We start from the raw sequence: 13,737 nt of genomic DNA, 5'->3' as shown, positions 1-13,737 counted from the left end.
GGTTTGTGTGTGTGTGTGTGTGTGTGTGTATATTAACAGCATTGACTATGCAGAGAGTCAGAACACCTGTAATCATTTTCTTTCTGTCTTTTAAGACATAAAACTGCAGGGGTTCCTTCTGGGAATTTGAATAATCCAGATTGTGGATTTATCAAGGAGAGCGTGTGTTCAATATGTGGACTGATGAAACGTCTTAACATGTTTTTGTGTGTCTCTGTAACAGGGAGATCATCCAGAGGAGCAGAGAGGAGCTCGCTGCCGTAGTGAAAACACACGCAGGTATCAAACCCACCCTGGCCATCATACAGGTACGGTACTTACTGCACCAACCACATTAACACACATTATACAACAGTTAGTTCTGGCCCATTAATCTGATTGGTCAAGCGGCGTTCCAAGAGTGCCTGTATTACCTATAACCGCACTGGGACGTTTCACTGTGTGTATCACTCCGCTCGTCTGTGTTCTCTACGTAAATTTCCACTTTTAGTTCGTAACGGTTACTACAGTAGGGTTAGTGACATCATCAGCGGACATGGCAAACGATTCTTTTCTCATGAATATAACCTCTGATGTAAAATATGAAAGCTCGCCAGATGAAGATGAAAAGGAAGAAGGGAAGACACTTTCACCAGAAGCACCATTTAACAGGGAATGAACAAATCATTATGAGCTAGCTAGAACGTGCTATAAAGTGAACGTAGCTTCTTCTGGATCTATTTCTGCTAGTGGAGAAAAAATAAAACAGAATATTTGGCCATATTGGGTCAAAAATGTCAGTTAATCAATATTAATTTCTTGTGTATAGAACTGTTGTATATAAGCAATATCGTTTTTTAACCCTTTCATGCATAGGGTCCGTGCTTATGGACAGTCTATTTAAGGCTCTTTTTTATATTTTAGGGAAATATAAGGTCCTTCAAATCACTTGAGAGCATCATTGTAAATTAACATAAACTTTCTAGACTGTTTGTCATTGTTTGTCAATCTTTAATAGATTTCTGTAGAAGATAAATACCAAAAAAAAAGTAAAACATGTTTTTGTACCACACTCCGCTGTATGCCTTAGATTTTTAAAAACTAGGTTTTTTGTTTTTGTTTGTTTTTTTGGGGAAGATGAATCTTCTTTTAACCTCCTTGCGACATGAAACAGTCATGAAACTTAAACTGTGTAACTTTTGTATGTTCAGAAATAATATTTTCTATAATTCTGGTCTTCAACACTACATATTTTAGAATAGTAAAAATGTGGGACATGATTAAAAATGATTTTAAGAAAAAAAATGATTTTAAGAATCCTGTTAAAGCTTTTTTTTTTTTTTTACACATGGACAATCCATTTACTTTTTAATATGAGTGATGTATGAATTTTAATTCTATCATTCAGTTTTAAGAAATATCTAAAGAATCTGAATAAATAATTTATGCATGAAAGGGTTAAATCTCTTAATGCTTAATCTTTTCACTTTAACCTTAAATAACTTTTTATTTGCTTTTTATTTACTTTTACTGGCAGGTTACTTTTACATAAATTATATATTTATCATTTATATTTATTTATTTTGCACTTTATTTTTTACACATTTTATTATATATATATATATATATATGTACATGTAATTTATCTCATTTTATACTGCTTGCATTTTGTATTAGCTTATTTTATTATTCTATTTTTGACTACATTTTATTTTTTTATTTCTGTTTTTTTTTTTAACCTCACACTGTAAAGCACTTTGAGCTGAATTTGAAATGTATAAAAGGTGGTGAATTTTACTATTATGTACTTTTTATGTACATTATTATTGCTTTTATTTTACTATTATTATTATTACTATTATTTTACTACTCTTATGTATAATATTTTAAGGTTCTGAAATATTGTGTGTGTGTGTGTGTGTGAGACAGGCAGGTGAAGATGACGCTTTACTGGACATCAATAAGAAGATGGCGGGAAAGGTGTGTGTTAATTTATAATAGCTGCCCAAAATTAATACATATACTTTATACCTAATGCATGTACGATTTAGGTCGATTAATTTTCCTTGTTTTGCTCTCGCAGGTCGGCCTGAATGTGATGCAGATCTGTCTGCCGAGCCACTGCACACAGGAGGAGGTGTGTTACTGAAACACAGCAGGACAAATCTGATTTATTTCTTTTGAACTGGTTTTTAGACTGAGCGTGCACACTGCAAATCACAAGTGATTAAATGAGAATTTGTTCACACCTCTCAGAGCCACAGTGGGTTGCTATAGTAACAAACACAGGCTTGTTTACGCTCGTTTGGAAAGTTATCAAGGATACAATCGTAAAGATTTCTGAGTGGATTATGTTTTACATAAGAGTCTAATCCCAGCTCTAAATGTGTTTTCGATGTTGAAATATGATTTAAATTGAAAGATTTCACTCATGTACGTATATGTAGTGTGTGTGAGATCAAAAGCCGTATGAACATTTTATAAATATTGATGTTTTGAAGTCATACTCAAGATACTTTTATGTGACACATTTAAAGCATAAGTTTTTTAAATTAATTCAGCATGTAGTAACCAAAGTTGTTGTTAGAAACAGCAAAAAATACAAACAATCATGACATAATTATGTTGACGCACTTTATATTAATAGCTATGTTCTCTGCATTATACCTCCAGTTCTCTTTGCGGAACAGACGATGTTCACTGCCCACGTTTCCTAAGCTAATCCTTCGTCCACAGTTTTCTCAAGTTTTTCTTTTTTTTTTCTTAAAAAATTGTGCAGAAACAACATGCACAACCAGTTGCAACAGGCACCATCTTGACAAAGTCACGTGATAGACAGCTTTATTTTGGTGAGAGATCAGGTTTTGTGGATCAGACACACTTCGTCAGGGATTTGTCCCAGTGAAAGGTGGTGTAGTGTGTGAGCAACAAAACAACAGATCGCAAGCTGTGTAGTATGAGCGTTTTATAAAATCGTGTCCACTAGACGCTAGAAACACAAATATAAACCATCATGGCAAAAACAAAACAAACAAATGAAACTGACAAATAAATTTTTTTACGAGGTTGTAGCCTTTCACCTCTAATTTTGTGTTGTTGCGTAGGTCACGGAGGAGGTGCTGAGGCTGAACGAAGATCCGAACGTTCATGGTGTGTTCCTGTGTCTTCCTCCTTCGCTCCTCTCCCGCAGAGTGCTCAACTCCATCAAACCTGAGAAAGATGTGGACGGGTATGTTATAACTTGTGTATTGTGTTGTATATTAACACTCAAGTCTCCATTTTATCATCTCCACCTTCCATGTAGACGTATGATTACTGGGCCTAATTTATTAATCTTTTATTAAAGTCGTGTGTAAATGTTTTCATGGCCAAACTGCACTAAAAATGTGCAAAACCTTCACTGAATTTCTCATACTCACATGCAAATGTCGATAAATTGTAGGTAGCTGTTAATTTCGATTTGATTCACATTTAGCCACACCTACAAAACTCCATAAAAGGCAAAGCTTACAGGGACCTGAAAACAACAAAATGACAGCTAAAAGGTGAAAGATGCGCTAAATCTTCAGGATGCGCTAAATCTTCCAGTAATGCAGCTCAGCCATTGCAGCGTGTTGGCTACCATAGACACACGTCATTACTTTTTGTCCTAAATAAATGACTAGATTTATTTTTCTAGGCAGAAAAATGTTCATTAAATTGGTGCGTAATTGAAATAAATAAGTGATTTAGCCATGACAATGTAGCTCATATATAAAAATGTAAATATGTAATTTTACGTAAATTTTACACTGATTATGCATAAAGTTACACCAACTCAGGAGTGAAACTTATGATATGAACTTACGAACAAATTCATTCGTATCCAGCTTGATAAAAGATGCCACCTGACTGTAGCCCATCTGTTGTGCTGCATAAAGTATTGGCCCCCATTAGTCCAGCCATCAGTGCAAAGAGTATAGGACGACTGCTGTAGCTGATCCACTTGTACCTGCACACCACACACACACACACACACACACACACACACACACACACACTGCTATATCAGTGTTGTTGCTGTTCTGACAATAAACCAACATGTAATTAATATTTGCTCAGTGATATTGCTGTGGGTATCGATACACTCAGTTATTGTACACTTATGAAATATAGTAGATATGAAAAGCCAGGGTGTGTGTGTGTGTGTGTGTGTGTGTGTTTCAGGGTTTCAGACCTGAATGTGGGCCGTCTGGTGTCAGGAGCTCTGTCTGAAGGCTTTCTCTCTCCTGTAATAGGAGCAGTGCTGGAGCTGCTGGCCAGACACGGTGAGTGTGTGGTTTTTATCTCATTCTCTCACACACACACACACACACACAAACACACTTGTATTATATTTATAGTTTGATTGTTATGAAGTTGCTGAACCTGTACAGAGTTTCTGCAGTCTTTGGGAAAAAAGTCTTGGAAATTTATTTTGGAAAATGATGAAATCTGTATTTAGGCTTTGGAGCATGATATGGAATTTTTATGAACTCCAACATTATTTGCCAGTGAATGAATAAGTTTAGAGCAGCGTTAATCACTGCTGCTCCTGCAGTACCATTGTTCTGCACATTTTACCTTTTTTAGCTCCTTTAATTTATCCAGTGTAACCTATTTTAGTCTTGTCCATTAGCTTATTAGTGGAATCATATGATTCGGGAGCCAAAATGTCCAGGGCATGACCAGGGCTCAGAAATATTAGGTTTGAGGACAAATGTGCTGGACAGAAGCCCAGGAATTGGCCACGCCCCCTAGTGTGTGTGAAAAAGAAAGTGTTTTAGCTGATGTAGCTACGACTGTTTTAGTGTCTCTATATAATGTATTTAAGCACATCTGTGTGAGACACTGTACATGTGATTTACATGATGCTAATCTGGTAGTTATACGCTTCCATTACTTGTTAGCTACGTATGTTCTCCTCATAGGCTGATGGACTGTAAAAGAGATTTATTTCATACAATTTTTTAAATAATTCTTGTCATATTAACGTTCTGGGAGTTTGTTCAGATTTAAAGACTGGAACTTTGAACAAAAGAACTTCTAAACCTCAACTGCTTGGGTTTTAAATCCCTTTGGATAAATATGTGAATGTGTCCAGTATATGTGAATATGTGAATATGTCCATGTGTTCAGATGCTCCTCTGGCTGGGAAGAAGGCGGTGCTGGTGGGACTGAACGGGCCGCTGAACGCGATCCTCCAGCATCTGCTGCAGAACGAGGGTGTGGAGGTGCAGACGAGCCACTGGAGCTCAGACAGGCTGCAGAAACAGGTAGTGTGTGATGATTAGATACATGGTGATTAGATATGTGATAATTAGATACATGATTAGATACGTGATGATTAGATACGTGATGATTAGATATGTGATGATTAGATACATGATTAAATACATGACGATTAGATATGTGATGATTAGATATGTGATGATTAGATACGTGACGATTAGATACATGGTGATTAGATATGTGATGATTAGATACATGGTGATTAGATATGTGATGATTAGATACATGATTAGATACATGACAATTAGATACGTGATGATTAGATATGTGATGATTAGATACATGGTGATTAGATATGTGATGATTAGATACATGATTAGATACATGACGATTAGATACGTGGTGATTAGATATGTGATGATTAGATACATGATTAAATACATGACGATTAGATACGTGATGATTAGATATGTGATGATTAGATACGTGACGATTAGATACATATTCAGATGCGTGATTAGATACATGATGATTAGATACATGTTGAGATAAGTGATTATATACATGATTAGATACATGATGATTGGATATATGTTCAGATACGTGATTAGATACATGATGATTAGATACATGTTTAAATACATGTTTAGATACATGTTTAGATACGTGATTCGATACATGGCGATTACATACGTGATTAGATACGTGACGATTAGATACATATTCAGATGCGTGATTAGATACATGATGATTAGATACATGTTTAGATAAGTGATTATATACATGATTAGATACATGATGATTGGATATATGTTCAGATACGTGATTAGATACATAATGATTAGATACATGTTTAGATACATGTTTAGATACGTGATTCGATACATGGCGATTACATACGTGATTAGATACATGATGATTAGATACATGATTAGATACATGTTTAGATACGTGATTAGATACATGATGATTAGATACATGTTTAGATAAGTGATTATATACATGATTAGATACATGATGATTGGATATGTGTTCAGATACGTGATTAGATACATGATGATTAGATACATGTTTAGATACATGTTTAGATACGTGATTAGATACATGATGATTAGATACATGTTTAAATACATGTTTAGATACATGTTTAAATACATGTTTAGATACATGTTTAAATACATGTTTAAATACATGTTTAGATACATGTTTAAATACATGTTTAGATACATGTTTAAATACATGTTTAAATACATGTTTAGATACGTGATTCGATACATGGCGATTACATACGTGATTAGATACATGATGATTAGATACATGTTTAGATACATGTTTAGATACATGATGATTAGATACATGTTTAGATATATGATTATATTCATGATGATTACACACATGATTAGATACTTGATGATTAGACATATGATTAGATACATAACGATTAGATATGTGATTAGACATATGATTAGCTACATGATGATTAGATACTTGTCTATTAGATACATGATTAGATACATGTGATTAGGCACTGGTCAATTTATAAAGTTATTAGACCAAGTAAATTCAACTTACACATGAAGCTGCTCACTGCTACTCTACCAGACACTGTCTCCATAGGCTGGCACTCTGGTGTGTGTGTGTGTGTGTGTGTGTCTCTGTGTGTGTGTCTCTGTGTGTGTGTGTGTGTATCAGCAGAGGGCAGTGTAGCTTCATCTGGCTCATTCACAGATAAATCGATTAGTTGCTTTGATGAGTGAACGAGATGCTGGTCTGATATTCCTCTAATATTCCTTCCTGTTCATTTCTTCATTTCTGAAATAAAAAAAAACCTGTTTAGTTGCTAAATCTGTAGATGAAAATGTAAAACATCGATCCTGTGCATCCTAGAAAACCTGAACGACTAGTTTTCCGGTCGTAATTTTCAGTGAGATCCTGAAAAAGTGCACAAGGTAGAAGTGCGTAAATCTCTTACTTTACATATCTGGTAAAAATTACTTTACTCAAGTGCAAACGTACGAAGATTTACTTTTAAACTCTGAAAGAATCCGGTTTCTCAAATCGCACATTGATTTGATTTTGGTTATTAACTCCAGCTGTGTTTCTAATTTTCCAAACGTTAGAAAACTCCATAATAAGTCTGACGATATACGAATCAACATGTATGCTTAATTAACGGTAAATCATGTTAAATGTACTCCTGTAAAAGGTTTATTTTGCCGCAAAAGTGTTGCAGATAATTTAAACTTCATTTGAAAAAAGGATCTAAAGAAATTTCAGGTGTAGAAATTAGTAACAGGAAGGTGTAGACCTGTTGGCGGTGTCTCTGTCGTTGCCATTGGCGTTGAGTTCTACTCGTTTTTTTCTCCGGAGTGTATTCACACTGTTTTATTTCTTTTCGTTCCGCAGGTGAAGCAGGCTGATGTGGTTGTAGTGATGGGAGCCGATTACACGACACTCCCAAACACGTGCTTCAAACCTGGAGTGACTCCCATTAACTGTGGCCCTGCATTAACACCAGGTGTGTGCTCTTCTCACACCCTTCACACGTTTTCTCACATTCTTTCACTCTCTTCACCTTTTTTTTCTCACTTTTTTCCTCATGCCCTTCTCATTCTGTCACACACTCTTCTCACACTCTTCTCACTCTCGTAACATATTAGTCACTCTTTTCTGTCACACACTTTTCACTCCCTTGTTACACTCTTTTCACTCTCATCACACTTCTTACGTTTCTCACTCTCTTTACACTCTTTTCACTCTCCGCTAACTCTCTTCTCACACTCTTATCATACTTTTCTCACACTCTTCTCATTCTTCTCACAATTTTTCTGTCACACACTTTTCACTCTCTCGTTACACTCTTTTCACTCTCGTCACACTTCTTACTTTTCTCACTCTCCTTTAACTCTTTTCACACTCTTCTCACACTCTCGTCACACTCTTCTCACACTCATTTCACTCTCGTCACATCTTTCTCACTCTTTTCTGTCACACGCTTTTCACTCTCTTGTCACACTCTTGTCACACTCTTCTCATTCTTCTCACACTCTTTGCTTTTCACTCTCTTGTCACTCTTGTCACACTCTTCTCATTCTTCTCACACTCTTTGCTTTTCACTCTCGTTATACTCTTTTCACTCTTGTCACACTTCTTACTTTTCTCACTCTCTTGTCACTCTTTTCACTCTCCTCTAGCTCTCTTGTTACACTCTTCTCACACTCATTTCATTCTAACACACTTCCCCCCTCTTTTCATGTTCTTGTCACACTCTTGTCACTCTCTTCTGTTTTCTCACACTCCTCACTTTTTTTCACATGCTCTCACTCTCTTCTCACTTTCTTCATACACATCTTGCGCTCTTCACACTTTTTCCTCTCACTCTTCTCATGCTCTGGGCTTGTGTGTGTGTTGTGTGTGCGAATAAAATGTGCTTTCTTTATTGTATATTAAAACTAATCCTGTAGTGTTTTTGTATCATGTCAGAAATGTTGTATCTCTGCTGTATCTCGCAGCGTTCTCAGCTCATGGGAAGAAGCTGGAGGCTGAATCCTGGCCGGATGTTGGACCCATAAGTGCAGCTCTCAGGATGCAGGTCAGACGCCACCCGCTGGTTTCCGCTGTCATTACAGCTTCCAGAGAAATTTAAAATGTCTGTAGTGATGTTTTGATGTTGGCTTTTACAAGATGATGGAAAGAACTGTATCAGATGAGAAGACAACTGTTGGACCTTATAGCAATGTTTATACCACCTTCACAATCAGTCAGCTGTCAGGATTACACTCACATATCAAAACAAATAAATACAAATAAATGGTATTTCATTAAATCAACCTATTACAATATTAAATCTGAAAGACTTTCTGTAATACATGTCCAGTGTCTAACTGTTCTGGGTTTGGCTTTAGTTTTTACTGTTTTTTTTTTAACGTTTTCTCTAACAGAACGTGGTGAGGAGCAGCAGGAGGTGGGTGGAAGGACAGCAGTATCAGCCTTGGACTCTCTGCCCCCTGAAGCTCCAGCCTCTGTGTCCTGTGCCCAGGTAGGAGTGCAATAATCCCCTCAGCCTCAGCTCATTCCCATGATCCTCTGTTCATCTCACTGCCTCCTCTAATCCCTGCATCATAAATCATGCGGTGTTATTTGACCGCACACTCAAGAGGCCAAGCCAAACGAGTTTTTACACTTTCTTTGTGGTTTTTCAGCAAAATGACAAGCTGCATTTTTTTTCTTTCTGTAATATTAAATTCATGAGAGAAATATCCTGTAGCTGCTATTGCACAAGTTGATTCTTTTCCTATAACAGCATGATGCTAAGTGTTTTATTCCTTGCTTGTTAAATGCAAAATTACCGAAGTAAAGACTTAATGAATATTTAAATGTGGTCAACAATAACAAGATGAAAAATCTGCAATGTTACAATTAAAGCGATTTTAATTTCAACCCATTTTTCTGGAAAAATGTCAGGAAAAAAAAATCACCATAAACACGTTTTCGACTCACCAAAGATCTCCATATGATCAGCAGCTTGTCTTTTCATTCAAAAGTGCAGCATTTTTACTTTTTGGTGTTTGTCTGGTTATATGGTGTTACAAGTAGAATAAGAAGGGATGCGTAACCAATCAGAAATAACCAGTGCTCTTTACCCAGCCTCCAAGTGCTGTTAGTTCCTGTTGGTATTGGTCTTGAGTAGGTACCATCCAAAAACCATCCAGCTGGATACCAAGGTCCTGGAATGCTATTAATGGAAAAATGACCGTTTCAGGTTTCTGGTGCCCAAAGTTCTGCTACTTTGTGCAGTAAAACAAAGCCCCATGTATTTTTTTATTATTATTTTATTATTTTACATATGTCTCAATATTAATGAGTCTGTCTTGTTTGTTGTGTCCACAGTGACATAGAGATCTCCCGAGCTCAGACTCCGAAGCCTATAGTGCAGCTGGCGGAGGAAATCGGCTTGTTGCCGGAGGAGCTGGAGGCGTACGGCCGCTCCAAAGCCAAGGTTCAGCTCTCAGTACTCAAACGCCTGCAGCAGCAACCTAACGGCAAATATGTCCTCGTGGCAGGGTGAGGCTTGCTTTTCTCCCATAGACAGCTCTCTGGTCTTCATGTTGGTTTATCCTTTTTAACAACAAATGCAGTCTTCACAGGTGAAACCCAGGGCTCAAACCAAGAGAATACATTCAGAGCTATTAATTGTTTAAACAATCTATCTAACAGAGCACACCTGGCCAACAAGACGCACCTGTCAGTCACATGTTCCAATATTTTTGATCATTTGAAAAATGGGTGGGTTCGAACAAAAGGTGCCGTGTTCTAAGTTGTTGAACACATCTAGATGTAAATATCAGGAAATGAAGGCTGAAATTCTGATCTATTATCTCATTTCATTTTTTGATCTCAAACCCAAATGTCTTCAGTATATAACAAAAACAAAAGAATTGGCCTTGCTGTTCCAATACTTTCGGAGGAGCTTGTATAATATAAACAAACAACTAAATAAACCTTAACATTATGTTAATGATATTATTTGGATCATTTTAGAGACCTACTAGTAAAGAAGATGCAGGAATAATGTGGAATGTGTCTAGATGGAGAGAGAGAGAGAGAGAGAGAGAGAGAGAGAGATTTGAGGGCTTTTTATCTGCTGCTGACACAGGGATCCCAAATGCCTCTCTGTTATCTGTGTGTGTGTGTGTGTGTGTGTGTTGGTCCTGCCACAGGGGCCTGTGGGTGCTTTCATGTGTTTGGGGAATGTGCAGACCCTCTTTATCAGCCCACTTGTTCCTCCTGCAGCTCTTTGTTGTTCCTGCAGACCCTCTGAAGCTCACAGCCACCTCTAAGTCTCTGTCCAGCAGCTGGATGTTTTTTTCTCCACAGCTCTGATTTTACACATAAGAGGCTGTGAGTGTGTTAGAGGGCAAGAATAAAGAGCAGAGGCCTGTCCGTATACAGCATGGTCTCTCCTGTCATTAGCTCTGCATTAGAGGTGCATTAGAGGTGCATTATGACTTATTCTGTTTCTCCTCACGTAAGCATTCCTATGTTGGAGTTTCTCTGGAGGTTGTAGGGTGACGAATTGTCATTTTCAAAATAAAATAAACAGATGTGTATAGCATTTGACATGAAAGTGCATGTATTGCTGTTGCTTGTCTTCTTCACACGGTGAAATACTAAGCGTGAGACACACAGCTGGTTTTAATGGCAGAGGATGACCCAAAGTAGGCCAGGGGTGCCAATATTTTATTCTCATCAAAAATTGAATGTCAGGCAATGTTACGTACAACAGAAACACAATATTTTCTTTGGCTCAATCTCAAATAGTGTCAGACAGTAGTGCACTACAATTGTTCTATAGCATATGGAGAGTTCTGCCAGGATTTATGCTGGGAAAGTTACAGGTATTCAGAGACAGGTTCTGCGGCTGCGTAAGATGAGACATTTCGATTTTCTAAATAACCTGTACGTAGTTCACTTTTCCACAGGTTGCCACATTTTTCTCGAGTAGAAGCTTCTGAGACAGGGTTTTTCAATTATTTTTCAATAAAATTATGTAAATGTTTTTGCTAATTTGATGATTTTAATTAAAATGTGCCCACAGTTTGAAAGATAAGCTGACCAAGCACTCATCTGCAACACTTACAGCTCACTTTAACTCAATTCATAATTATATTCATAAAAAATATGCTGCTAGTCTCCAGTTAAGATGATGTCTCCTCTGATGTCTTGCATGTTGTGGCTTTTAAAGGGATCGTATTATAATTAATTAATTGATTAATTAAATAATATAGCCATTAATTATTGGATATTGGCCTTAGATGGCATTCCAAAGTAATTTAGTACGTATTTACAGCCAAAATCATAAATTTTAATGTGTCATATTGTGGTTAAGTCGAACTGTCAGTGAGTAAAGCTGGACTTAGTATTGGTTCTCTCTCGAGCTGATATCACACAAGAAAAATGTGCTTAAGCTGAAGGTCAGAATTGCATGTACTGAGACACACGTCTGTTTCAGGCAAAGTCCACCCTGTGTGTGTAATTTGCATAACTTCTGAAAAGTCCAGTGTGCACAGTTTCTGTTTTAAATCCTCACTACGCACACTTAACTCTGAATATGGCCCATAGTGATTCTGAATGCATTTGGGAACCAGCCTAACCACCATGACACTTGGGTAATAAATGTAAAATATCAGTCATAGGAAATATTACTGTGGGTAAATAAATAAAAATAAATCTGAAACGTGAAATTTTATTATTAAATTTGTCATGTGGCTTCATAAATCTGTCAGAATAAATGTACTGTCTGACATCATCAGGACAATTCTGTGATTTGACCAATCAGTGATCTGTTTTTTGTGGTGTGTGTGTGTGTGTGTGTGTGTGTGTGTGTAGCATCACTCCGACTCCTCTAGGTGAAGGGAAGAGCACAGTGACGATCGGTCTGGTCCAGGCTCTCTCGGCTCATCTCAAACTCAACTCCTTCGCCTGCCTCAGACAGCCGTCTCAGGGTCCTACATTCGGAGTTAAAGGTGCATGTGTGTGTGTGTGTATTATGCTCAACCTGTCTTTGTAATCATGTATCTGTATATTTATCCATGAGTATAACTCTCTCTCTAGGTGGAGCAGCAGGTGGAGGATATGCTCAGGTCATCCCTATGGAGGAGGTGAGAAATCTCATGCGTGGAGTTTTTGTGAACTATGTAGAACTTCAGTATGCTTCCACACACACACACACACACACACACACACACCTAATCACACCAAACACAATGTGACTAAACATCAAAAACGTGCAATGTTCAAAATGATTTTGCATCACCAACCTTCAGTTGAGTCTTATAATTTTTTGTTTTTTTAAATGGTTTGCACGACATAATAATAAAATGGACTCCACAAGCAGCATTCTGTAATCTTTAAATACAACAGATAAATTACAAATAACTATAAGTAACAACGAAATTACGCAAAGCCACAACCTGCCATTTAATTTTACCCTCAAAGCCAGGTTTATCAGTTTTGTTTGCCTTAATAATAGCCTTTAACACTGCTAGTCCCAGCTATAAGACAAATTATGTACAGTATATATTTTAACAATGGGATAATGAACAGATAAATTGTTCTAAACAGATACAAATACAGCTATGAATAGGGTTTTTTTCCCCAAGAAAGCTTACCAGAAGCTTGGCAAGAAGCTTGGCATACTCTCTGTCCCCTGTCAATCAGAGCACCCTAGCCAATCATGGGAATCTGTTAGATCATGTATGCGGAAGAGGGTGGATAGCGATTTCCTCCGAGTGTGTTACGCTGCCCTGTGATGCAGCAAGAGCAGCAGTTTGAAAAGATGTGGTTGGCTGGCTTCACGTGTCTCTGAGGAAGCATGCATCAGCCTTCACCCTCGCCGATTGGTAGCTATTGTACGATAAGACAAAATTAAGGAAAAAAAATCAGGAAAAAAAACAAGTCTACGTTTCTGTTTTTAAAAAATCTTCTTTTTTTAAGCCACACCCACTT

At 37.1% G+C, this 13,737-nt stretch overlaps 1 protein-coding gene across 1 annotated transcript in view; it reads left to right on the top strand.

Moving 5' to 3' along the window:
- Positions 1–13,737, top strand: part of mthfd1l (methylenetetrahydrofolate dehydrogenase (NADP+ dependent) 1 like) — a 58,083-nt gene that overhangs the window by 3,720 nt on the left and 40,626 nt on the right. The window contains exons 2-13 of the mRNA XM_026923693.3: positions 224–308; positions 1,909–1,959; positions 2,063–2,116; positions 3,084–3,208; positions 4,186–4,286; positions 5,137–5,273; positions 7,636–7,747; positions 8,742–8,821; positions 9,171–9,268; positions 10,120–10,293; positions 12,619–12,755; positions 12,844–12,890. Coding sequence (XP_026779494.3) covers positions 224–308; positions 1,909–1,959; positions 2,063–2,116; positions 3,084–3,208; positions 4,186–4,286; positions 5,137–5,273; positions 7,636–7,747; positions 8,742–8,821; positions 9,171–9,268; positions 10,120–10,293; positions 12,619–12,755; positions 12,844–12,890 — 1,201 coding nt within the window. The remainder of the gene's footprint in view (positions 1–223; positions 309–1,908; positions 1,960–2,062; positions 2,117–3,083; positions 3,209–4,185; positions 4,287–5,136; positions 5,274–7,635; positions 7,748–8,741; positions 8,822–9,170; positions 9,269–10,119; positions 10,294–12,618; positions 12,756–12,843; positions 12,891–13,737) is intronic.

Source organism: Pangasianodon hypophthalmus, chromosome 19 (assembly GCF_027358585.1).
Source record: "Pangasianodon hypophthalmus isolate fPanHyp1 chromosome 19, fPanHyp1.pri, whole genome shotgun sequence".
Classification (NCBI taxonomy): domain Eukaryota; kingdom Metazoa; phylum Chordata; class Actinopteri; order Siluriformes; family Pangasiidae; genus Pangasianodon; species Pangasianodon hypophthalmus.
This window is presented reverse-complemented; position numbering and strand designations above follow the sequence as displayed.